Below are 27469 nucleotides of genomic sequence, written 5' to 3'. Positions count from 1 at the left end.
CTTCAGGCAGCTGCTAGCTACATTTACTAAGAGACTAGCATTGAACTTTGACATATTTAGGTAAAATAAATGCTAACTGCACTTTTTTTTTTTTTTTGGTGCTTTTAACCAACAATAGAGGCTGTTTTACGTCCATATCTATAAAGAATTCGGGTACTTAAGCATTTATTCACTAGAATTTTCACCAGAAAAGCTCTGTTTACATCTGGCGGCTAATAGCTACATTCACCAAAAGACTAGTATTGTACTTCGCCATATTTACATAAAATAAATGCTAACTGCGTGTTTTTTTGTTTTTGCTTTTAACCAAGAATCGAGACTGTTTTACATCCATATCTATAAAGAATTCTTGGATTTAAGCCTTTACGCACAAGAATTTTCACCGGAAAAGCTCCGTTTACTTCAGGCAGCTGCTAGCTACATTTACTAACAGACTAGCAATGAACTTTGACACATTTAGGTAAAATAAATGCTAACTGCACGTTTTTTCTTTTTTTTATGCTTTCAACCAAGAATAGAGGCTGTTTTACGTCCATATCTATAAAGAATTTGGGTATTTAAGCATTTATTCACTAGAATTTTCACCAGAAAACCTGTTTACATCTGGCGGCTAATAGCTACATTCACCAACAGACTAGCATTGTACTTTGCCATATTTACATAAAATAAATGCTAACTGCGTGTTTTTTTGTTTTTGCTTTTAACCAAGAATCGAGACTGTTTTACATCCATATCTATAAAGAATTCTTGGATTTAAGCCTTTATGCACAAGAATTTTCACCGGAAAAGCTCTGTTTACTTCAGGCAGCTGCTAGCTACATTTACTAACAGACTAGCAATGAACTTTGACACATTTAGGTAAAATAAATGCTAACTGCACGTTTTTTCTTTTTTTTATGCTTTCAACCAAGAATAGAGGCTGTTTTACGTCCATATCTATAAAGAATTTGGGTATTTAAGCATTTATTCACTAGAATTTTCACCAGAAAACCTGTTTATATCTGGCGGCTAATAGCTACATTCACCAACAGACTAGTATTGTACTTCGCCATACGTATTTGCATAAAATAAATGCTAGCTGCGCGTTTTTTTGTTTTTAACCAAGAATCGAGACTGTTTTACGTCCATATCTATAAAGAATTTGTGCATTTAAGCCTTTACGCACAAGAATTTTCACTGGAAAAGTTGTTTACATCAGGCGGCCGCTAGCTACATTCACTAACAGACCAGCACTGTACTTCGACATATTTAGGAAGCTAACTGCACGTTTTTTGTTTTTTTTTTTCTTTAACCAAGAATCGAGTTTTACATCTATACCTATAAAGAATTTGGGGATTTACGCATTTATTCACAAGAATTTTCAACAAAAAAAACTCTTCTGTCATTCCACTCGGTCAGCTTTGACGGCCTCGCCAACAGTGCAGGCCCCCTATTTATCAGCCCCGCGCCCCGTTGCCACATTATGAAGTCTATGGTTGAATCTGACCCGTCAATATCATTACGAACCTGCTCAATCAGAATTTGACAGAACTGAAAAATCGGAACACACTGCAACGGTATCCAGAGTTTAGACGTTTAATGGCAGAGTAAAGACTGAGTAGAATGTGCTGGAGGAGAACTAAACAGTCATATTAATGAGTTTGTTGTACATTCGTTTTCAGAGGAAGACAGTGCAGTTCTAGAAAGAAGTTCTTCCACCGTTGCTACCATGAATGCTTCTACCTTTGATGAAGGCAGTGACAACATTGTAAACAGAAAGACAGTGCGGCGACTCCTTAATCTCTTTCCACTCGTTCAAATGGACTGGACGTGACGTGACGTCTATCACGAGTGTTGTTTCATAGCTTTACAATGATATGCCAAGACTTTGTGTATTTTTTAAATATTTGTTAGTGGCAGTTTTTTCTCCAGGAGTTGTAGCAGTGGTGGCTATGTGTACCCCAACCTCAAAATTTGTTAATTTATGCAACATCTCGTGGCCGTTCAGCATAATTTATTAGCACTTTGAGTTGAGTACAGAGAATTTTTATGATTAAATTGTGACGTGGGGCAGTTGATGAACGTTCGTTCATTCGCTGCCCAACCTCCCGCTTCAAATGGGTTGGACGTCTTGCGCCGTCAATGTCAGAGTAATTGAAAAGCAGATGGTTCGATATTGATATAATCGACTGAGAAATAAGCTAATTGTAACTTCATTTAAATGTCAGTGCATTGACTTTGATGGGAATGTTGCCACTACCAACGGGTTTTCATGCTTCTGCAGTGAATTGAAATGAGCTCATTTATGGATTGGACGTCTAGCGCCATCAATGTCAGAATAAAAAGCAGATACTTCGACATTGAAAAAATAAGCTATTTTATAACTAGGGCTGTCAAAATTATCGCGTTAACGGGCGTTAATTTTTTTTAATTAATCACGTTAAAATATTTGACGCAATTAACGCACATGCCCTGCTCAAACAGATTAAAATGACAGCACAGTGCAATGTCACCTTGTTACTTGCGTTTTATGGAGTTTTGTCACCCTCTGCTGGCGCTTGGATGCGACTGATTTTAAGGGCTTCAGCACCCATGAGCATTGTGTAATGATTGACATCAACAATGGTGGGCTACTAGTTTATTTTTTTGATTGAAAATTTTACAAATTTTATTAAAACGAAAACATTAAGAGGGGTTTTAATATATAATTTCTATAACTTGTACTAACATTTATCTTTTAAGAACTACAAGTCTTTCTATCCATGGATCGCTTTAACATAATGTTAATGGTAATGTCATCTTGTTTATTTATTGTTTTATAAACAAATACAGTACTTATGAACCGTATGTTGAATGTATATATCCATCTTGTGTCATCTTTCCATTCCAACAATAATTTACAGAAAAATTGGGCATATTTTATAGATGGTTTCAATTGCGATTAATTACGATTAATTTTTAAGCTGTAATTAACTAGATCAAAAAATTTTAATCGTTTGACAGCCCTAATTACAACCCAATTTTAATGTCAATGAATTGACTTTGATGGGAATGTTGTCCCTACCAACATGGCCGCTGTCTTGAGAGAGACCATTTTGGTAGGGGCGCTGAAAGGTTTTTCATGCTTCTGTTGCAAATGGAGTTTTTCACTAGTAGACGTCCAATCCATTTGAAGTGGGAGGTCCTTCATTTGCTGCCAACCCCACTTCAAATGGATTGGACGTCTAGCGCCGTCAGTGTCATGTTTTGACATTGAAAAACTAATCGGTTGTGAAATAAGCCAATTGTAACTTCGTTTTCATGTCAATGCATTGACTTTCATGGGAATTTTGTCCCTTCCAACATGGCCGCTGTCCTGAGTGAGGCCATTTTGGTAGGGGCGCTGATGAAAGGTTTTTCATGCTTATGCTGCAAATTGAGTTTTTCACTAGTAGACGACCAATCCATTTGAAGTGGAAGGTTCCTTCATTTGCTGCCAACCCTCCCACTTCAAATGGATTGGACGTCTGCTAGTGAAAAACTCAATTTGGTAGGGACATAATTCCCACCAAAGTCAATGCATTGACATGAAAATGAAGTTACAATTGGCTTATTTCACAACCGATTCGTTTTTCAATGTCAAAACATGACACTGACGGCGCTAGACGTCCAATCCATTTGAAGTGGGTGGTCCTTCATTTGCTGCCAGCACTCCCACTTCAAATGGATTGGCTGTCTAGAGCCGTCAGTGTCATGTTGACATTGAAAAAGTAATCGGTTGTGAAATAAGACAATTGTAACTTCATTTTCATGTCAATGCATTGACTTTGACGGGAATGCTGCCCCTACCAACATGGCCACTGCCCTAGAAGCCATTTTGTTAGGGGTGCTGATAGGTCTTTTCATGTTTTCGATGTGAACTTGAAATGAGTATCACTAGTAGATGTCATATCTGCTTGAAGTTCCGTTTCCAGTCCCGCTTCAAATGGATTGGATGTCTATCGTGGTCAATGGCAACCAATGAGTTAACAGGTGTTTGATTTGCATTTTGATTGTAAACTTTTCAAATATACAGTAATTCTAAATTTGAATATGGTGCTGTTCAAATACAAAAAACAAAAACAAAACTATTTGCCCCCCAATTAGGCAAACAATATATTAATTCAAAATGTTGTTTTCTGTTTTTGTGTGCCGACCGCTGACCTAGATGAACTCAACTCCTTCGTATTTGACGTCGCCGATCTTGGTCTCCGGCAAGAGAATGCGTCCGTCCAGCGTAAAGGCCAGGATGTACGTAGCGATCTTGCCCGCGTCTTCCTCCGACTTGAGCGCCAGGATGATCTGGTCGTCCGTATTGGGCACGAACTTGAAAGAGGAGAAGCCGTGGGTGGGGTCCAGCGGGCCCACGTGGCCGACCTTCACGTCGGTGAAATCCGGCGAGCAGCTCAGAACCAGGTTGGTGCCCCGCCGCTCGTCCGCCGTTTCCTCGTAGCGGTCGGCGCTGGCCCGGCGCGGCAGGAAGAACCACCGCTGCAGTGTGTCGCTCCACGCCGCCGACTCGTGAATCAGGTAACCTGCGGAGGGTGGGGCGGAGCGACGATGAAGGCGGGGCAACGTACTAAGCCTGACTAGCATATTTTCTTAAATTAGAAGCCGCCAAAGGTGGGTAGAAAATGCGTTAAAATTACTCTGTTACATTTCCTTAACTTTTTGAGAAAAATGTATTTCTAAAAGTAGTTTTACCATGCCGAACTTGAGTAGATTTGTGAAGAAACACTACAGTCCCTGACAAAAGTCTTGTCGCTTATCCATTTTGTAGAAACAATTGCGAATAACTAGGGCTGTCAAAATTATTGCGTTAACGGGCGGTAATTAAATTTTTTAATTAATCCCGTTCAAACGCTCATTTATGAATTGGACGTCTAGCGCCATCAATGTCAGAGTGAGTAAAAAGCAGATACTTTGACACTGAAAAAGTAAGCTATAATTATAACTAGGGCTGTCAAAATTATCGCGTTAACGGGCGGTAATTAATTTTTTTCAATTAATCACGTTAAAATATTTGACGCAATTAACGCACATGCCACACTCAAACAGATTAAAATGACAGCACAGTGCAATGCCAATTTGCTACTTGTGTTTTTTGGAGTTTTGTCGCCCTCTGCTGGCGCTTGGGTGCTCCTGATTTTATGGGTTTAAGAGCCCATGAGCATTGTGTAATTATTGACATCAACAATGGCGGGCTACTAGTTTATTATTTTTTTATTGAAAATGTTACAAATTTTATTAAAACGAAAACATTAAGAGGGGTTTTGATATAAAAGTTCTATAACTTGTACTAACATTTATCTATTAAGAACTACAAGTCTTTCTATCCAGGGATCGCTTTAACAGACTGTTAATAATGTTAATGCCATGTTGTTGATTTATTGTTATAATAAAAAAATACAGTACTTGTGTACCGTATGTTGAATGTATATATCCAACTTGTGTCTTATCTTTCCATTCCAACAATAATTTACAGAAAAATATGGCATATTATACAGATGGTTTGAATTGCGATTAATTACGATTAATTAATTTTTAAGCTGTAATTAACTCGATTAAAAATTTTAATCGTTTGACAGCCCTACTAATAACCTGACTTTTACTTATCCAAATGATTTCAGAAATTGCTCATATGAAAACATACATAGCTTACATACGCAAATTAAGTAGTGGTGCTGTAAGCGACAAGCAGTGTTGTCAGTAACGCATTCCTAAGTAATTAAGTAAGAACTTGACTAAATACTTATTTGCTCCAATGTATATATCCTGGTAGCCTCTTTTTTGCCCCCTCTCAGACACAACTTTTTGTCTCTTTTCTTGCTCTGCCATCTTTGCAGAATTTGCGCAAAAGTCGCTCGCATCTACTACTGTCTTTATAATGAATGGTGAAAGCGGGAAGCGACATATGCCATAAAGCAGTCAGCACATTTGTTGTTGTTTTTTTGTGTGGCAGGGTTCCTGCCACCCTCCTCAAAGTTAATTAGTGCCCGTGAAAGCAATACAGACTAGGGCTGCAGCTATCAAATATTTTAGTAATCGAGTAATCGACTGAAAATTCTATCGATTAATCGAGTAATCGGATAAAACAAATATATTTTTAGGTGAAGAGCAGTTATAAATATACAAGCGAAAACATGACATTTCATCTAATCTTGAACCATTTTCAGTCAATCAATGTCTTTATATTGTTGAGAACAGCCAAGAATTGCATCTCAGATGTAACTAGAATAAAAAAAGACTAATTCACTGCTTTCACTCAAAAAACCTTTAGATCTTATTAAAAAAATAATATATATATATATACCTAAAAATGCCGTTACGCTTGATAACAAACATCACTTAAAAGTTTATATTTTTTCCCATGTGTTTCAATTGAATTTCTATTTGTGTCAAGCCATTTTTAAGTTTTAGTTAAGTTTTAAGTTAGTCTAAACTGTAATTCCTGATAGGATTTTGAGTTTTTTGCAGTGTTCAAAATAAATGTATGATACCTGCTGTATTGGAGCACATTAGGGACCAGTGCTACTTGGTGTTTTATCCAGCAATGACTACTGAGCTAAAATTGATAGTTAGCATTACTGAGTTTTTATTTTACACCCTCATCACTCCACAACGCTATGTTATGTTAAAGCCTGTATGTAAGACACGTTAACCACGCATCGAAAGTGGTCATAATTAATAGAAACCTAGCGCTCCGCAGGGCTAACGTTACTTGAGCTAGTGACAGTAACTTTAATCTTATTTATTAGCGCTTAGCGCTCTACTGCTTTAAGATGGCGGCTGTTTACTAACGCTGCCAAGACGCAGCCGAGTCTGTCATTAAGCATCTAGTTCAACATACATGTGATCTCTATGAGACTCATCAGACGCTACCTGCTACCAACGTAGCATCATGCGGGCTAGTATTTAGCAATGTCGGCGTCGTTTGTAGTGGCTGTCGGCTGCAGTAAGGTTTTTATTTTTTTTTTTGCTTCTTCCTCTACGCACGTGACATCAGCGCGTTGTCCCGCATTAAAAGTAGTCCGAGCAAAACGTGATGCTTAGAGCTGTCAAAATAAACGATTACTCGAGGTGAATAAAATTACTCGGATCAGTTTTTAACTCGAGTTACTCGAGTTGCTCGACTATTCGTTTCAGCTCTAATACAGACCCCCGCAAGGTATAAAAGAGGTGTCATTCAACTAGTTCTCAGTTGATGTATCATCACAAATGTTATGAAAATATTATATAAAGGTTAAAAGGTTACCTAGTGTCGCTTTAATATATAAGATTTTTTTTTGTTAATAACATGGTCACCACCTGACACCTTGCTTGCTACCATCTCACGTTGGGTAAGGCGCTATTGGAAAGGAAAAGTTAACTGTTGACAGAGGCATTAATATGGCGCAAAACCAATTAGCAGATTTTACAAAAAAAAAATTTTTTAATTTACTTCGAGGTCGGAAATGAATGTGAATTAAAGTTAGCTGCAGATTTAGACCGAGGAGAACTTCAAACAGCTTGCGTTGTAGCCGTATTATCGTTTATTGTTGATGTTCAGCTGCCGACATGCACAGAGCTGTTGGATATTCGTGTGCAATTTATTTGAGTTGTGAAAAGAGGGTGTTAAACCAAGGCTTATTGGACCTTTTCGTTTTCAAATGTGTTTGTCATTGCGCTGTCTAGCTGCGGGGATTTGCATTATAATACAAAGGCGCTTTAATTTACGACACAAAAACTCCAACGCAAATTGTAGGTGAAATAGAACGCTGTCTTTGTAGTAGCCTAGTAGTAGTACGTCAACTATCCAGCATTCTGTTCTGCCATTGTGCAAACCTTGTATGGAGAAAACACGCATGCATGACAATTTTGGACCGAAACAGCGGTTTTTGGATTGGAAAAAAAAAAAAAAAAAAAAAGCACCCCCTGCTGGAGCACTACTTGTACTTGAGCAATTTTATTTTGAAGTAACGCTACTCTTCTTGAGTCAGATTTTAGCTATTCTACCCACCTCTGTAAGCTGCCACAGTGCAGAATTAAAAAGAGTAAATTTTGCAAGCTCTAACCTGGAGGTTTAAGTCCGGCGGCTGATTTAAGCGACTTGTACACAGGCACCCAGTTCTGGTGCTCAACATCCCCACGGTAGCCCACCACTTTCACCCACTCCGGGTCGTCATTGACGAACTGGCCCGAGGTGGTGGTCCACTCCTTCCCCAAGCCGCCCACGTACAGGTGCTCGTCCTTCACCGCCAACCACTCGGCTTTAAAACCTACGTACAGAAAGAACGTTACGTTGAGACGAAAAGCTGAGAAATCAATTGCTTTGGCGAGGAAACGATGGATTTTGAAATTGCTATAGCAATGATTTAGCCAGGGACTGCTGTGCTAACTAAATAATCTACTCAAAATATTTAATTTTCACATTCAAAAAAAACCAAAAAAAAAAAAAAAAACCCACATAGATTTAATGCCATACCGTTCAGCCCTCAATATCTTTTTGATGCAGTTAGTCGAGTCGTAGACCAAAAATAAATATACATATTCAAATGAGATTTATGTACAATAATCATTTAATTAGCAAGTCACTATTTTTGGTCATACAAAAAAAACAACAAAAAAAGATATATACTGGTCCTTCTCAAAAAATTAGCATATTGTTATAAAGTTCATTATTTTCTGTAATGTACTGATAAACATTAGACTTTCATATATTTTAGATTCATTACACACAACTGAAGTAGTTCAAGCCTTTTTTGTTTTAATATTGATGATTTTGGCAATAAAGTCAAGAAAAACCAAAAATCCCATAAATCTCAAATCTAAAAAAAATTTGCATATCATGAAAAAGCACTTAAAAGAAGTTACTAACCTAATTATCTGAATCAACGAATTAACTCAAAACCCCTTACGAAAGATTCCTGAGGCTTTTAAAAACTCCCAGCCTGGTTCATTACTCAAAACCGCAATCATGGGCAAGACTGCCAACCTGACTGCTGTCCAGAAGGCCAAAATTGACACCCTCAAGCAAGAGGCTAAGACATAGAAAGAAATTTCTGAGCGAATAGGATGAACTAGTAAAATATAACTAGTTTCAAGATCTCATTCACCCCGAATGGATGTCTTATTGTAAGAATTCTTACAAAGACCAAAATTGCTTGTTCCATTGGCAAAATGTTCTTGTTATAAGCAAATCTTATTTCATTTCACGTAATTTTTTACTCGTTTTAGAAGTGGCATTTTTTCCAGTGTGGACATCAGGCTTTAATTCTAATTTTCATTTTAATGTTAATTTCAGCATTTTTTAATTAATTTCTTTTCCATAATTTTAATTTCTAATGAATTGTAAATGTTTATTTTTATTAATTGAATTTATATTAGGGCTGTAAAAATTATCGCGTTAACGTGCGGTAATTAATTTTTCTAATTAATCACGTTAAAATATTTGACACATTTAACGCACATGCCCCGCTCAAACAGATTAAAATGACAGCAGTGTCATGTCCACTTGTTACTTGTGTTTTTTTGGTGTTTTGTCGCCCTCTGCTGGCGCTTGGGTGCGACTGATTTTATGGGTTTCAGCACCATGAGCATTGTGTAATTATTGACATCAAGAATGGCGAGCTACTCGTTTATTTTTTGACTGAAAATATTACAAATTTTTAGGGCTGTCAAACGATTAAAAATTTTAATCGAGTTGATTACAGCTTAAAAAGTAATTAATTGTAATTAATCGCAATTCATACCATCTATAAAATATGCCATATTTTTCTGTAAATTATTGTCGGAATGGAAAGATAAGACACAAGACGACTATATACATTCAACATAAGGTACATAAGTACTGTATTTGTTTATTGTAACAATAAATCAACAAGATGGCATTAACATTGTTAACATTCTGTTAAAGCGATCCATGGATAGAAAGACTTGTAGTTCTTAAAGATAAATGTTAATACAAGCTATAGAAATTTGATGTTAAAACCCCTCTTAATGTTTTTCTTATAATAACATTTGTAAAAATTTTCAATCAAAAAATAAACTACTAGCTCGCCATTGTTTATGTCAATAATTACACAATGCTCATGGTGCTGAAACCCATAAAATCAGTCGCACCCAAGCGCCAGCAGAGGGCGACAAAACACCCAAAAACACAAGTAACAAGTGGACATTACACTGTGCTGTCATTTTAATCCGTTTGAGCGGGGCATGTGCGTTAAATGCGTCAAATATTTTAACGTGATTAATTTAAAAAATTAATTACCGCCCATTGACGCGATAATTTCGACAGCCCTACAAATTTTATTAAACAAAAACATTAAGAGGGGTTTTAATATAAAATTTCTATGACTTGGACTAATTATTATCTTTTAAGAACTACAAGTCTTTCTATCCATGGATCGCTTTAACTGAATGTTAATGTTAATGCCATCTTGATTTACTGTTATAATAAACAAATACAGTACTTATGTACAGTATGTTGAATGTATATATCCGTTTTGTGTCTTTTCATTTCAACAATTTACAGAAAAATATGGCATATTTTATAGATGGTTTGAAGTGCTATTAATTACGATTAATTAATTTTTAAGTTGTGATTAACTCGATTAAAAATTTTAATCATTCGACAGCCGTAATTTATATTAATCATTTTATTTTTAACTTGTCAGAAGTTTTTAATTAGAAAATGTTCATATTATAAATCTTTTTTTAGATGCATTTTATTAATTAGTTTTTCTGATTAATCAGTTGTCTAATCATTTCTCTTCATCATTATTGTATATTCATTTTTTTACTTTTGTACTTTTTTGTGATAAAATATTATGAATGAAATGTTAATACAAATAAAAGTATTAAATTACAACTAACAAAAACAAATACATATTATCAAATGAAAGTTGATTTGTATTCTGATTTTCTTCGTATTAAAGTCATTGCCTGACATTGAGAACGACAGACGTTTAATTCATTTAAACTAGGAGGACTGGCCCACTGTTTGGCTTGGACGTCTAGCGCCGTCATTGCCACTGTGATAAAAATAGAGCGACGCGAGCGGACGACCTTTGGCCACGTTGCCGTTGCCGTCGGGTAAGATGACCCAGGGCACGACCTTGTTGCCGTCGATGCGGTAGACGATGCCCGTCCTGTCGTCGACGCTGTAAAGCTTGCCGTTGAAGACGGCCAGTTCCGACAGCTCCATGCCTCGGCCTTTCTCGGCCAGGTGGCTTTCCAGCCGCGTCATGTCGGCGTCCCACTCCACTGACACCCTGTCGCCGCTCTGCGACACCAACAGGTGCCCGCGCCACATGTAGCTGAACCACGTCTGCGCCTTCTCGCTACGAGAATTCGTGTCCAAGTCGGCGATGACGGCGATGCGGTAGCGCGTGCCGCTCGCCGTTCGTTCGGGCGGGCTGAGCGGGTAGGTGTCGTTGTAGCCGGACAAGCGCTCCGCTCCGGAGCCCTCCGAGGTGCCGCGGTGGTGGCGCAGGCCCGAGCTCAAGTGCATGTAGAGCAGCAAGAACAGAGTCAGCGAGAACGCCGCCACCACGATGGGTTTCCACTTGAGGCGGAAGCGGGAGTCGCTGCCGTTGGCCATGGTGGCCAGCATGGGGAGTCCCCCAACAGAGATGCGCAGACCGTTCATGGCCTCATTTTGCTCCAGTCGAGCGTAGCCCGCGGGCGCAGTCATAGGGGACGGAGGCTGCCAGTGACCTGAAGAACAAACAAAAAAGTCTGTTAGACCAGGGTTGTCAAACGTAAGTGGTCCAATCCGCTCCCATGGCGGGGTTGTTCCAAGGAGGGACTGGCATACGAGGATAACGGGGATTTCCCCGGTGGGCCTGTGGTTAAATGAGCGGACCCCAAAATTCACAGTCCAAGCGTTACGGTAAATGCAGCGAGCGTCAAAGGCAGTCGGCTTCCATATGCTCGCGTTGTTCCCAACTCTTAAAAGCACTCTCAACATTCAAAAATATTCAGTGTGTCACAAATAGGGACGGGAATTGATAGGATTTTTCCGATTCCGATTCCATTATCGATATTGCTTAACGATTGGATTCTTTATCGATTCTCTTATCGATTCTAATTTGGGGAAAAAGAAGAACAAACGTTTTGATTGGCATCAAGTTTGTTTAATCAGAAGTCACAACCCTACAAACTCACAACGAGGTCAAAAGAGGCCCAAAGCCTCAATATTAACTGTGGCAATAAGTGGCAAATGCACAAGAATGTGTAACATTTTACTGAAACATTTTTCTAATAGAAATAAAAAATATTGGTACAGTATATATTGGCATATAGGTCGTTGGTCTGCTGTTGGCAATATGTGTTAAACTTGCAGGGGTCCCCAAACTTTTTAATGTGAGGACCATATAACTTTTCCCTTCTCTGATGAGGGGCCGGGGTCAGTTTGTAACAGAAAAAGTGTGACGATTGCAGAAGTGCATAATTGTAAAAAAAATTATTGTTTTTCAGAAAGCCACAATCAAATAACCCTTTCTGGATTCTTCACGGAATGAAAGTAAGTAAAATAATTAGGGCTGTCAAAATTATCGCGTCAACGGGCGTTAATTAATTTTTTTAATTTATCACGTTAAAATATTTGACGCAATTAATGCAGATGTCCCGCTCAGACAGATTTAAATGACAGTACACTGAAACGCTCACTTGTTGTTATGGCGTTTTTCCTCCCTCTGCTGGCGCTTGGGTGAATGACCATCTCGCATATTGCCTCAAACAGATTTACAATGAGGCCGTTTATGGACATTAAGAGTGAAGAGGGTGAGGGTGAGGAGGGAGTTGAAAGTCCGTGTTACCCAACGACAGCCCCAAAACGTCACTGCTCTAGAGGAGGTTTGCATGAAGGAATGAGCCAAAATACCAGCAACAGTGTGTGAAAAGCTTGTGAAGAGCTACAGAAAACGTTTGGCCTCCGTTATTGCCAACAAAGGGTACATAACAAAGTATTGAGATGAACTTTTGGTATTGACCAAATACTTATTTTCCACCATGATTTGCAAATAAATTCTTTAAAAATCAAACAATGTGATTTTCTGGGTTTTTTTTCCCCACATTCTGTCTCTCATGGTTGAGGTTTACCCATGTTGACACTTACAGGCCTCTCTAATATTTTCAAGTGGGAGAACTTGCACGATTAGTGGTTGACTAAATACTTATTTGCCCCACTGTAATTGCTATAAATGTGGCTCACGAACAAGTTAGGCATTCCTGGGTTCGACAAAAGATGACTGTTTTGCAACTAGACAAACTTGTTTTGAATATCATTGCCACGGTCAAAGACACAATGCCGCACCCAATTTCAGCAGTGCGAACAATTAGTTTTGTAGTCCTGTCAAGAATCTTGAAAGTGACAGTTTGTGTAGTTCATGTCTCATCACTATACAATTTCTCTAACCAAACAAAAAGCAGCAGTGGTTTGATTTTCTACTTTTTTTTTTTTTTGTGTGTGTGTGTGTGTGATCATGACAGAGAATATTGGCCCAAAGCCAATGAGACAAAGTCGCGTTTCAACTCTTAAAACCGGTCTTGGTCTTTTTTTTTTTGTTTTTAGCTGTCGGGATGGACTCTAAATATTCTGTCAAGAACACGCAATGTCATTAAAGTGATTTTAACTCTCAATATAGTACACTTTTTTTCTACTGACATTTCACCACATCTGTAAATGACTGCAACCTAAAGAACATCAACTCGTAAAGATCTTATGCAACTCTCACCTGTTTATTAGTTAATAGTTAGGTAACTGAAAGGTGAACAAACCCATTTTTGGGGGCAGACAGTTCAACCAAATTCTGCTTGGTTTGACTTTAAAAGTTCACTTGGGGTCAGCATTGAGTATTTACCTCCGCAGGTCTTCGACGAACATCAACATTATAGGCTGTATTGGCTGAGCCAAAATTGTGTTGGTTCGTTCCACTGAAATGGATCTACGTGACCTCTGCATTGTAATTTACATACGTTGCTAATTACGACCAAAAAAAAAGTTCTACTCACGGTTTCCAGTCATTTTTTAGTAATTAGCGTTTTCGTGTCGGTCTTTTTTTCCCCCGTGGCGCAGTGATATTGATACGGCGGAGTCGTATCGTCAGTGTGTGAAGCCATTTTAGGTCACGTGCACCAATAGGAGACGAGGACTGTTGCTATGCGCTTCGATAAACAAACAATATGGCGGCGACCGTGCCAAGCTACAACACGAGCGAAGATGAACCAAAGATAAGAAAACCGCATTCGGAATTTAGTCAAAAGGCATCGAAACGATGCTATATGCATCTCGCAACTGTCCAAGGGCGAAAAAGGGCAGGAATTTGGAAAAAACGTGCAGAGCCCGCGTGGTTGCGTCAGACAATGGCTTTCTTCCCAGGCTCCGTCGAAGGATCTTGCTGAAAATGCGTCGACTGGGATTTTTAACGACATTCACTACAGGTAAGCCACACACACGCCTTTTGTTGTGAATAACTATGGGAGTTGTGGGCTTCTGGTCAGATCACATATGAAGTTAAGACTTGCAATGTGAGTTCTGGGCTGTAGCGGTCATTATTATGATGTTAGATTGTTAACTTTGAGCAAAAAGTTTAGACTGACAAAAAACATAGTATTTAGTCTGTTTAACCGTAGTTCCAAAAACCTATTTGATAATTTTATTCAGGAAAAAATGGCAGAATAGACAAGCCTATATAATTTGGATTGGAAGATTATGTAAATATGATATGGATGAAACAGTTCTCACATGGTTTATGTGTGTGTGCGTGTTTTTCAGAACTGAAACACCCTTCACTGACAGCTACAACTTCTTCTGTGAGACCGTCGTCCATTAAAAGATTAGAGTTGACCAGGAAGTGCTGCGAATGGACAAGCTTGTGGAAATATGGCTTTATTGGGACCATGGAAAAAGTGCTTAGAAAATTGATTTTTTCAAAGCCAATACCCTCCTAACTTAGTCACCAGCCAGAAATGTATCCTGATGTGAATACACAAAAATACAGATCTAGTGTTGCTGTTTTTGCTTGTTTTAAGTGTTATATTAATTCTGGCAACACAAAATCTTTATCAAATGTCATAAACACATCTACCAAACATTTGAAACAAGTATTGGTGCCTTAGTATACACATAGGTGAATTCAGAATGAGAAATGTAGCTAATTTCTTGAAGGAAACACTTCAACATTAATGATTTGCACCCAGCACAATGAAATATATATTGAATTAAGCTAAAGGCTTATGTGTCATATTAAAAATATCACAACCTACTATGCAATGAAATATATAAAATAAAAAATGCACGCCATGATCATAAATAGCTGAAAATCAACCCAATTGCTACCACACCCTCCTAGATGTGAATCATGGCAAAAATGGAATAAGACAAAAAAATTAAAGGGCGATCAAAAATATAATGTGCCAAAATCATAAGGTGATACTTAAAAAATGAAAGACATCACAAAAGAAGTGATGGACACGTGTTGAAGATAACTTCCAAGTTTTATTTCATGTTTCACAAGTGCTCAAATGTGAGCACACCCAGCAGCACGGACAAAATCAAGCCACGATGAGAATTCCTCTCAAACGTGTGCATGTCGCAGTTATTGTCTTGATTGCGACTGTTGTTCGATATTTCACATCATCAGTACTTGCTGGACGTGTTGGTATGTTAAAGACAAAGTTCGTTATCCATCTTTATGGCACATAACGTATGTTATACACTAAGTGTATGTTCCACCACTTCCAGCGAATATTGATGACATGAAAGATTACATAACAGACGCAATCAACGCGGGAGGGAGGAATTCTCATGTCAACTTGATGTTGTCCATGCTGCTGGTGATGGCCATATTTGAGTACTATGAAAACATGAAATTAAACTTAGTTACTTCCTACATCTGTCCAAGGTAGTTTTTTTTTTTATGTTTTTCGTTTTTGACATGGCATTTTGATCTTGGCACAGCCTTTTTTAATCACACTGTATATACACAAAAGGTTGGAATCATTCAAGTATAGTACTGTTGGTACACATTTATTTAAACATGGAAGTATCTCATACTATAGAAATACACATTATTACACATACAAATATTGAAAAACGAATTAAAAAAAATAGAAATAAAAGAATAGTAAAACTGTACATGACAACATTACTCCTCAAAATCGCTTTACTCAAAGTCATCATCCCATCCAAGTGTCTTCTGTTTCTTTGGAAACATTCTCACATGCTTGGCACCGATATAAATCAGTACAAGAAAGTTTTGCAGACATACAGGAACATCTTCCCATGTCACAATTGGTTGCCTTTCAACTACAGTTGACTACTTGCAAAACAGTATCGGGCAGGATTTTTAGTCATCCATGTCACTGCCAACTGCCCATCCTCAATGTCCGGGGCACACATTTTAACTGTCAGACAACGTTTCATAATTGCTGCTTGATAGTCTGCTGTCCTGCAATGTTGGTACAGAGCATCAGTTTTGGGGGGAATAGAATGTTCTGGCAAGACTGACGAGGCCATACAGAAAGATCTGCATTTGGCATCATTTTTGGCACATGACTGGCAAAACAGGTGGCACACGTATTTACACAACGTGTTAAATGTTTGTAGGTCAAGTTTAAAACTGCTGCCCAGCTTTGCAAACCCAGTCAGGTATTCTTTTTTATGACGTGCAAAAGAAAAGGTTTTTTTTTTGCCTTTGCCATGAAAGGCACAAGCAGAGTCACAACCTGTGAATGTATGGATGCCAATGAGTGCTGAACACACACTAGTGCCAGGAGCTGCAGAGACCTTAGAGACGTCAGTCCTCGTTCTGTTGCCTCCTCCTGTGAAAAAATGCAATTTACACTGTAAATCTATCTGCAGACTAACAGCAATCACTGCCACGTCAGTATCAGGGCTTTTATTGACTACAGCTTGATGTTCTTGAGCCAAAAGGTTTATTTAGCCATTGTCACCCATAACTGGTATGCAATAAAAAGTTCTACTGGATTCACTTTCGACACACTGTACCCTATATACATTTTATAACAAAGTGGTATTGATATCTGGGCTAAAAAATGGTATCGTTACGACACTAGTTTAAATAAGATTTTTTTTAGCATAAGTTAATAACAATTAACCTTGTAGTAAAGGCGTGCGTGTGGCTTACCTGTAGTGAATGTCGTTAAAAATCCCAGTCGACGCATTTTCAGCAAGATCCTTCGACGGAGCCTGGGAAGAAAGCCATTGTCTGACGCAACCACGCGGGCTCTGCACGTTTTTTCCAAATTCCTGCCCTTTTTCGCCCTTGGACAGTTGAGAGATGCATATAGCATCGTTTCGATGCCTTTTGACTAAATTCCGAATGCGGTTTTCTTATCTTTGGTTCATCTTCGCTCGTGTCGTAGCTTGGCACGGTCGCCGCCATATTGTTTGTTTATCGAAGCGCATAGCAACAGTCCTCGTCTCCTATTGGTGCACGTGACCTAAAATGGCTTCACACACTGACGATACGACTCCGCCGTATCAATATCACTGCGCCACGGGGGAAAAAAAGACCGACACGAAAACGCTAATTACTAAAAAATGACTGGAAACCGTGAGTAGAACTTTTTTTTTGGTAGTAATTAGCAACGTATGTAAATTACAATGCAGAGATCATGTAGATCCAATTCAGTGGAACGAAATCCATTTTCTAAGCACTTTTTCCATGGTGCCAATACAGCCTATTAGCATGAGGGATGTCCCGATCCAGGTTTTTGCACTTCCGATCCGATACCGATATTGTTTTGCACTTCCGATCCGATACCGTTACTGGCCGTTACCGATCTATCTGAGCATGTGTTAAAGTTTAAAGTTATTTAGCCTCCTTACTTAGTTGTCAGACTCAGGTTGAAAAGAGTTTTAATACTCGTAATAACAACTAGCCTGCAGAATTAGGTGAGTTTGAATAACACACAACGGTCGGTCACAAGAAACTGACCTGTTTATTCATTGATAAACACAAAACATTATAAATAACAGAAATGGCATAGTCAGTCAGTAAAACGTGCAAATAATATTGTAAACTGTCTTAAAAAAGAAAAAACACACAAACACCTCAGTGGAAAATCCCACAAACCCACCAAGCTATTAGATGCTTTTAATGTTTCGTGCATTAGTTACAATAATTGTATGAAAAGCCTCTCAGGTTTAAATAAACGACTATTTCAGTATCAAGTGAATATTTTAAAACAGTAAATAAAATACTCAAGTCTCCATTCTGTATCGGCAGCTTTAAACTAGATTCAATTCATTTAATTTTGCGAATCAAATGTTAAAGTTGTTAAAACTGCTGCCGTTATTCCATAATTTCCCTTCTGCCTACTTTCGACATGTGAAAGTTTTAAAACTGTTTTGACGAGAGATTCAAGTCATGATTTTGCCGATTTAGGAGTATTTTAGATAAAAAGTTAATTAGCTTCGCTTGGAAGGTTCACAACAGCCTACTAGGGAAGTCTCCTGCTTTAAGATGACGGCCATTTACTAACACATCTAGTTTTCCATACTTCAATGTTGCCAACGCCGTCGAGTCTGTCATTTTGCATCTAGTTCTATATACATATGATATCTATTATCTACAGTAAAACGATGTTGACGTAGTTTGTAGCGGCTGTCAGCAGCAGTCAGGTATTCTTGTATTTTTTATCCAGCGGCATGAGTTGAGCTACAGCCGTGAGTTGAGCATTGGCATTACCCGGGTCTATGACAAGCATGATGTTTACTCTCGGGACGCAATGCGGTCCGTTTCTCATTGCGTCCTGAAGACCGCGCTGTGTATTAGTTCAGCTTTACTCGACATATTTCAATAATCGGAATTTGGATGTTTGTGAATCGTTCTCGAATCTTCCACGGCCGAATCGCTCAAGGATGTAATGACGGCTGGGCATGTTGTACCGTGGTTGTAAGTGTTGGATGGTGCGTCTTTACTCATGAGAGATAATGGCTCGTCATCCAGAATGAATTCTTCGGCAATTACTCTTGTTATTCCCTCGGCTTTGGGACTGTCGAGTGCCAGTTTGTCACGCATAGCAAAAGTTTCTGCCAGGGTTAGTTGCGTAGGACCTTTCTTTTTGTCTTCGGTTTTCTTAACATGATACTCCTTATAAAGTTTGTGGTGGTATTTCGCTAAATGCTTGATTAGGTTGGTTTAATTAAAACTTCTTACAGCTTCACCACCACGCTTGACTTTATTGTGGTATGTGTTCCACTCTGCCTCTTTGTCTTTGTCGTCCTTTAAGGTGAAATGATCCCACACAGCTGACATTTTTATCGATAAAGTCTCTCGGTTAAATGGGAGACGGTAATGTAGTGTGTTGAAGGTGTGTCGTAAAATACGGACCGGATTTTAGGGAAACCGAAGCAAAAACTGGAATGGATTATGTAAATCGGTGCGCTGGAAAACCCGGACCTGACTTCAAAAAACTGGATCGGAAGTCTGGATCGGAATATTTCCGTGTCGGCCGATCCGATACCGATGCGCATTTTTTTGGTCATATCGGCGTCTGATCCGATCCAAATATCAGATCGTAACATCTCTAATTAGCATATCCTAGAAAACAACCAATAAACAGAAAGACAATCTATTTTCATCCTTCTGCTGTGAATTGGAATGAGTTTATCACGATCAACTTTATCACGAGTAGGCGTCCAATCCGTTTGAACTCCCACTTCCAACGGATTAGACGTCTATGGCTGTCAGTGGCAGCCAATGAGTTCATTTTGGGGCATTTCATGTCATTTCCTGTTGATTTTTGGTCACTTCCTTTTCCTTTTGAGGCATTTACGGGTCACTTCCTGTTGATTTAGGGGCATTTACAAGTCACACTCGAAAGCGCTGATTTAAACCTTTCTCCCAGGGTTTATTCTGCGCTGATAGACCATGGAAAAACGGAGATATGATGCTTTTAATTTCATAATAGTAACTATGAACGAACTATTCACGATTCAATCTAAGAACTATTTTCTCCACCAGACGGTAGTCATGCTCTTTGGACGAACAATCCTTCATTTCTGTCTTTTTTTTTTTTTCTCTCGGCGGAATTCAATGACTTTAAAAAAAATTTTTTTTTTTTAGTTCTTTGGCTTAGTGAGGTTACGTAATGGGTTATTGTACAGTATCATTATAACAACCGTTCATACATATCTGTCTTAAGGAAAAAATATCACTGCTTAAAAAAAAAACAAACAAAAAAAAGTGTAAGCAGTAGGGTTGGGCATCATTTCAAATTGAACGATTCCGGTTCCAATTCCACGTTTCGATTCCGAACGATTCCCGATTCCGATTCTTTTAAGTGGCAGGGTCAAAAAAAAAATGCAGGGTCCAAAATATTGCATAGTTTATATTAAACAACTTTTTTTGAAATTAAATTAACTTCTCACAGGGCTAATTATAATTTGGATATAAATACCAGTCTTTAAACTCAAGCAATTTTTTTCCGCTCGGCGGTCAGGGCATCGAAATGTTAAAATTCTAACGATTCCGGGAGCATCGGAGTGCTAGAACCGGTTCCCATCGATGCTCGATGCCCAACCCTAGTAAGCAGTTACTCACAATTAAAGATGTCCCGATCGATCGGGTCGACTCCACGTCATTTTCAAAGTATCGGAATTGGCAAAAAAAATATCGGACATGCCTTTTTTTAATAGCGATATATATTTTTCAATTAAATCGTTTTCTAATTGTATTTAACGTTACAGACAAAATGTCTTACATTCATCCAGAGTCTTTAGTTTTGGCTTAAAGTAGGGCTATCAAATTTATCGCGTAAACGGCGGTAATTAATTCTTTTTTAAATTAATCACGTTAAAATATTTAATGCAATTAACGCATGCGCTGCACGACCCACTCACGCGTTGTCGCATTCAATTTATAATGGCGCCGTTTTACCTATATATAGAGCTAACAGGCAGCGTAAAATGAGGAGAGAATTTTGGCAGGCTTTGGAGCCTCTTTTTAATTGGCTAAAGCCTTAAAATCCCTCTCTCAAGAATTAGAAATATCGTGGGAAGCAATGTGGGGAAGACCGGAAGTGGTTGATCTTTACCTTAACACCCTATGTTACTTCACAACGCAGAGAAGATATATCAATTGGTGCCACTACGCACAGTCATGGTTGCACTTCCCATCTTGTATTTGGGCAGAACAGTTAAATGGCTACAGTATCGTTTACTGAAAGATGAACAAATAAACTAGATGGCAATATTTAGTCACAATATACAAAGTCACATTTATCCTTTAAGAATTACAAGTCTTTCTATCCGTGGATCCCTCTCACAGAAAGAATGTTAATAATGTAAATGCCATCTTGAGGATTTACTGTCATAATAAACAAATACAGTACTTATGTACTGTATGTTGAATGTATATATTCGTCCGAGTTGTATTCATTTTGTTCTTAATGCATTGCCAAAATGTATATGATCGGGAAAAATTATCGGGAATGATTGGAATTGAATCGGGAGCAAAAAAAAAAAAAAGCAATCGGATCTGGAAATATCGGGATCGGCAGATACTCAAACTAAAAGGATCAGGATCAGATCGGGAGCAAAAAAACATGATCGGAACAACCTTACTCACCATGTTAATCATGACTTGAGTAATCTTTTCACCAAATACTTTTTTAAAACTTGTGCTTGAGTCCATTTCTTGGATGACTACTTTTACTTGTAATGGAGTATTATTATTTTTGAAGTAACACTACTCTTATTTATCTACATACCTCTGCACAGGACATTTCACATGAGTGACACGACCCAAACACTGCCACGATACAGGCTGACATACTCCACGTACGAAATGAAAACGTCACGCATTGTGAACATACAGGACTGTCTCAGGAAATTAGAATATTGTGATAAAGTTCTTTACTCTCTGTAATGCAATTAAAAAAACAAAAATGTCATACATTCTGGATTCATTACACATCAACTGAACTATTTCAAGCCTTTTATTATTTGAATATTGCTGATTTTGGCTTACAGCTTAAGAAACCTCAAAAATCCTATATCAAAAAATTAGAATACTTCCTCAGACCAAGTAAAAAAATAATTTTATAACAGCAAAACTAAATCAAACATTTGAAAATGTCCATTGATGCACTCAGTACTTGGTTGGGAATCCTTTTGCACGGATTACTGCATCAATCCGGCGTGGCATGGAGGCAATCAGCCTGTGGCATTGCTGAGGTGTTATTGATGCCCAGGATGCTTCGATAGCGGCCTTCAGCTCATTTGCATTTGTAGGTCTGGTGTCTTTCATCTTCTTCTTAACTATACCCCACAAATTCTCGATGGGGTTCAGGTCAGGGGAATTAGCAGGCCAATCAAGGACAGTGATGCCATGGTCAGTGCACCAGTTACTGGTGGTTTTGGCACTGTGGGCAGGTGCCAGATCATGCTGGAAAATGAAATCCTCATCTCCATAGAGCTTTTCAGCAGATGGAAGCATGTAGTGCTCTAAAATCTCTTGGGTTTGCACTTTGCACTTTACCAACTTAGCTGTATGAGCTGGATGGATGCTCCAAACAAAGTTTCGTTGTGCTTTTTTTGTAACAATGACAATAAATATTCTGAATCTGAATCTACACAGTTGCATTTACTCTGGACTTGATGAAACACAGTGGACCAACACCAGCAGCTGACATGGCTCCCCAAACCATTGCTGACTGTGGGAACTTCACACTGGATTTCAAGCAACTTGGATTTTGCTCCTCTCCAGCCTTTCTCCAGACTCTGGCGCCTTGACTTCCAAATGAAATGCAAAACTTGCTTTCGTCTGAAAAGAGGACTTTGGACCACTCTGCAACTGTCCAGTGCTTCTTCTCCATTGCCCAAGTCAGACGCTTCTTCCGTTGTCTTGAGTTCAGAAGTGGCTTGACCATGGGAATACGGCTATTGTAGCCCATTTCCCGGACACGTCTGTGAACTGTGGCTTTTGATACCTGGACTCCAGCTTCAGCCCACTGTCTTTGAAGCTCCCCCAAATTCTGGAAGCGGCTCTTCTTCACAATTTTGTTAAGGCTGCGGTCATCTCTCTTGGTTGTGCAGCGTTTCCGGCCACATTTTTCCCTTCCAACAGACTTTTTGTGGATATGCTTTGAAACTGCACTCTGTGAAAAGCCTGCTCTTTGAGAAATTTCTTTTTGTGTCTTACCCTCCTGATGGAGGGTATCAATGATGGTCCTCTGGACAGCAGTCAGATCAGCAGTCTTCCCCATACTTGTGATTTAGTTTACTGAACCAAGCTGAGTGTTTTTAAGGCTCAGGAAACCCTCGCAGGTGTTTCGAGTTAATGAGATGATTCAGGTGATTAGTTGAATAGCCTACTTGTATACTTTTTCATGATATTCTAATATTTTGAGATAGGATTTTTGAGTTTTCTTAAGCTGTAAGCCAAATTCAGCAATATTAAAATAATAAAAGGCTTGAAATAGTTCAGTTGATGTGTAATGAATCCAGAATGTATGACACTTTTGTTTTTTTAATTGCATTACAGAAAGTAAAGAACTTTATCACAATATTCTAATTATCTGAGACAGTCCTGTATGACAGAGATGATGTTGGATTTTCGTCTCGTCCAACGAAAACTGGCATTCATTTCGTCGTGTTCTAGTCTCCTGAGCCGCGTTTTTAACTATGTCATGAAAAAATTGTTCGTCGACGAAATATTTTCGTTATTGTCATTACTGACAAAAACGACACTGTTTAAAACAATTTGTTGATTCTTGGCAGGAACATACTGAAGGGAAAAGGTAACGTTCTCGCACACACCATATAATTGTTTGCATTAGTATAACACATTCATTTAACTACAGTTTAGGCAGACTTCACTCAGTGGCCTTGAACACAATAAAGTGAATCACCTTATCGGCGCTCATGAGGGGGAAAAGGGAAAATGGTACCGTTTCTTGGAGGCACCGTCTAACTGTTTGCATTGCTCGAACACACGTAATATAATCAATCAGGGAATAGTATCATTTCTCATATTCACTGTAGGACTGCACTACTCTCACACATCTAATGTAAAATAAATAGCACACTATCGTTTAAAGAAACAGAATAGATACACAACGCCATCTTATCAGAGAAGCCCAGCGTGTGCATCTCGAGCAAGATTGTCGCACTAACTCTGGCAATCTGTTCTCCCGACAAACACCAGTGCGCTTTGTCCTAAAACAAGTAGCGCCAGCCCGGATAACAAAGTTGATAGCAGGCGCTTGTGACGTCAAGACCAGCGTCGGTCGCTGTGGCAACCACATCCTATTCACGCACAAACCTAAACAGCCCGAAACCGGCCAGAGAGGGATGATCCCAAAGCAACGCCCGGACACACCTTCGGCCGGCCCATGGATTTAAAAAACACTGGACACTGAGATAAGACAGATTTTTCTGCTCGGAAACATGTAGCCTTGTTTTGGATCCAGAATTGTCCCTCCGCCGTCTGTTTTTGGATTCTTTTTGACCATTGTCGACGAATAAATTGTCAACCTTCTTTCGGCGAGTCTTTTTCAAACTTTTGGAACATGGAGTCAGTACAAAGGGTTAATGTCAGAGATGAACGCACCGAGTTCCGCCTTCCCGGTTGGCGTGCGCGGGAGCAGCCTCGACAGAGCAGCACTTGGTGCGGCTGTCGCTGTTTCTGTGCGCCTTGGCCGGGGGGGGGGGGGGGGGGGGGGCGCATTCCTACAACCGATAAAGTTTTGGGCTAGTAACGCGATATATCACCTTTTTGATATAATGTAACACCCCTACTCTTTGCAGCCTCCACGCGGCATAGTCAAAGAACCATTGACAACCAGCCTGGGGGGAGGCAGCAGTAGCCCGTTACGTCCGCTCCATGAAAAGCGCCTCTGTGCCGGGATAAAGGGGGCTTACCTGTCCGTCTCCTCCGGGACGACCGCCGCTGAGACTGCATGGGGTTCTGGTGCAAGCGCGACTGCGCCGCTGTTGAACTTTAACTACGCTTAAAGGATGACAGACCGGTCCAAAGGTGCGAGGGGTGGGGGGCAAACTTTGCACTACTTGCATATCATGTAAACCTTTATTGTTAATGAGCAAACCCTCCAAGTAATAGAATGATGATATAATCAGGTAGGCCAGAGGAGAGAAAAACCAGTCAACAATGTTTGTTTTGTTTTCTTAGATTTAAAGCAGCTTTAAGCAAACAAGGCATGGGAAATATTCAAAGAATGCTACTGTCATACACTCACATTTCCACTTGAAATGGCATCAAAGTACAGTATATACACAAGGTTTGTCTAAAAATTTGAATGAATCAATGACGTCACTCGTGTCCCCTCACTAGCTAGATTATGTTATGCGGCCTAAACCCCTTCTGTTTTTTTTTTTAAATCTAGTTTTTGGAAAAAGCTGAAATATACATAACAATTACCTTTAAATGCGCGGTTAGCCAAACGCGTTTTTGTCATCGTTTTTAGTCCATGTAGCGGGGTAGACACTTTTTTCTTGCCACTTCAATGGAGCTCGATAATCAAACAAGCACGGCTTTCAACCCAGAAAAGTCAGTTGAACCAGTCAATCAATGGCATGGCAACCATCAATTACCTTACCCGCTCACACAGCACAGCATAAGCATTCGGGTTTGTTAGCGCACATGCTATTTTCCTTACGTTCTACCACAAATGGAAAGGTGACATTCGGCGACAAACTCACCGTCACCGCACACTCACGCCGTCGGCTCTCCGTCCACCGCTGCTCGGAACTCAGATGTCATCGTTGGTCGGCGTTTTCCTCGTCTTCGGTTGACAGTCGACACTTTGGACACAAAACTGCCGCTTTAGATGGGATCCTCACTGCTTCCTGTTCCAGGATTCGTGACGTCATCTCACGTCGCCTTGGTGCGGCCTTCAATTACGCTCGGACACAAAAGCACTCGTCACTTAAAAAATGACGGGGAAAAAAAACAAACAAAAAAAACTTTTAAAATTACGTTTTTTTTCGTTTGTTAAATGGCGTACCGCACGCAGGCTAATTTTAGACCGTGACGTCGCATCGTAAAGCGGACGTAAAGCCGAAGTGGGACATTATAGACCCGCCCTCGCATAGACGCAACGTAATTTTTGTGCTACTTTTCTCCGGTAATAAACCCTACTCACCTACGTCACAAAATGGGCGTGTCGCTGTTTCCGGCCGCCATACTGTACCTCTTTTTCAGACCGATTCTCATTGTTTTCAATTAGTCGAGCAAGTTATAGAGCAATTCATGGAAGCCCCGGTGTTATCTGACGCTGTAAACTCATTGGATCCGTTGCATAAAAGGCGTTACGTGGAAAAGCTTCAGTTTATCCATTCGCCAGATCCGTATTTGATGCCTAAATCGATGTTTTTCGACCCGCTGGCTTCGCCTGACATCTGATATCCTGATATCTTGTCCACACAAAATCAGCCTATTCTCACGAAAGTTTGAAAAACTTTAAGCGCTTGGAGGCTTATAAATGCTACGTTGCTGGTTGGGTGAAACAGGTCCTCTTACACGAAAATTCGGCAGGAATCTTGTGCTCGGAAGGTGAGTTACGAAATTTTCAATTCAAAATCTTTTGTTCTTGCTAACATCCACTGTCAAGTCTAATGTATTTCATATCATTTGTCAATGGAGCTAGGGCTTTTAATGTTTATATGGTTTAGCGATAGCACTCACTACATACATACGTGCATGTTGTCGGCGATTAGCCTAGCAATGATCTTAATTGTGGTTCTCAGCCCAAAACCCTCTAAATATATATTAAATGCATCTTACCAGATATAAAATGATTACTACGTAATCTGTGTTAGTCGTTTGGAGCCCAGTTTTCTCGTCGAATTGCAGCAGTCAATCTCGGTCTCCTCTTCGGGTCTCTCGGAATACGGTAAAAATTCAAGTCTCTCCGTCTATCTTCTCTGTTTTTGCAACCGACCGCCACACACGACTTCACCATTTTGATTATTAATGTTAACGAGCAGAAAAACACGCCATAATAGGAGGAATTTACGAAGCGCTAATGCATTAACATGACTAGTATCCGGACAACATGGCGCGGGGGCGTGGCTGTGACGTCACGTGAGTAGGGTCTATAGGGAATGGGACGTACTACGTCACTGTTTGGCTAGGCCGCCATGCTGGCAATATGCTTCCGGCAGGCTCAACGGGGATTGTAACGTGTGGTAGTGCTAACCTAATTCCTTCGGTGTATTAGAAAGAAAATATGGGTGTGCATTGTTGTGTTACCGGGTGCAACAGTGTCTCCTGCGACAAAAAAAAAAGGAGGAGTAGGTTAGCATTGCTACTGAGGCAGATTTACACAACGGTAAAAAAAAAAAAAAAAACGTATTGAAACCAAAACGGATAAATCGTTCAACTTACAAGAGTAGAGATGACGGGAACACGCTCTCATTCTAGCAGAAATATGATCAAAAGAAATGCTTTTCCGACGAACCGCTGCAACCCAGCCATCCGTCGTGCCTTCGTGATCT

General features: G+C 39.5%; 1 protein-coding gene across 1 annotated transcript; it reads right to left on the bottom strand.

Annotated features, from left to right (window-relative positions):
• Window positions 1-3707: 3707 nt before the first annotated feature.
• Window positions 3708-25955, bottom strand: cant1a (calcium activated nucleotidase 1a). Its single transcript, XM_057818012.1, has 4 exons — window positions 25673-25955; window positions 11044-11694; window positions 8052-8255; window positions 3708-4532 (listed from the first exon to the last, which is right to left on the bottom strand). Exons 2-4 carry the CDS (start codon window positions 11669-11671, stop codon window positions 4162-4164), a joined length of 1203 nt encoding a protein of 400 aa, XP_057673995.1. The 5' UTR covers window positions 11672-11694; window positions 25673-25955; the 3' UTR covers window positions 3708-4161.
• Window positions 25956-27469: the final 1514 nt, after the last annotated feature.

Source organism: Corythoichthys intestinalis, chromosome 16, assembly GCF_030265065.1.
Source record: "Corythoichthys intestinalis isolate RoL2023-P3 chromosome 16, ASM3026506v1, whole genome shotgun sequence".
Lineage (NCBI taxonomy): Eukaryota > Metazoa > Chordata > Actinopteri > Syngnathiformes > Syngnathidae > Corythoichthys > Corythoichthys intestinalis.
Note: the sequence above shows the minus strand (reverse complement) of the source record. Positions and strands in the feature narration are given on the sequence as shown.

Coding starts and splice junctions, on each gene's coding strand:
- cant1a (XM_057818012.1), bottom strand. CDS start 11,671: ATGACTGCGCCCGCGGGCTACGCTCGACTGGAGCAAAATGAGGCCATG. Junction 8,256..11,043: donor CAACGGCAACGTGGCCAAAG/GTCGTCCGCTCG, acceptor TTCTGTACGTAG/GTTTTAAAGCCGAGTGGTTG. Junction 4,533..8,051: donor CGCCGGACTTAAACCTCCAG/GTTAGAGCTTGC, acceptor CACCCTCCGCAG/GTTACCTGATTCACGAGTCG.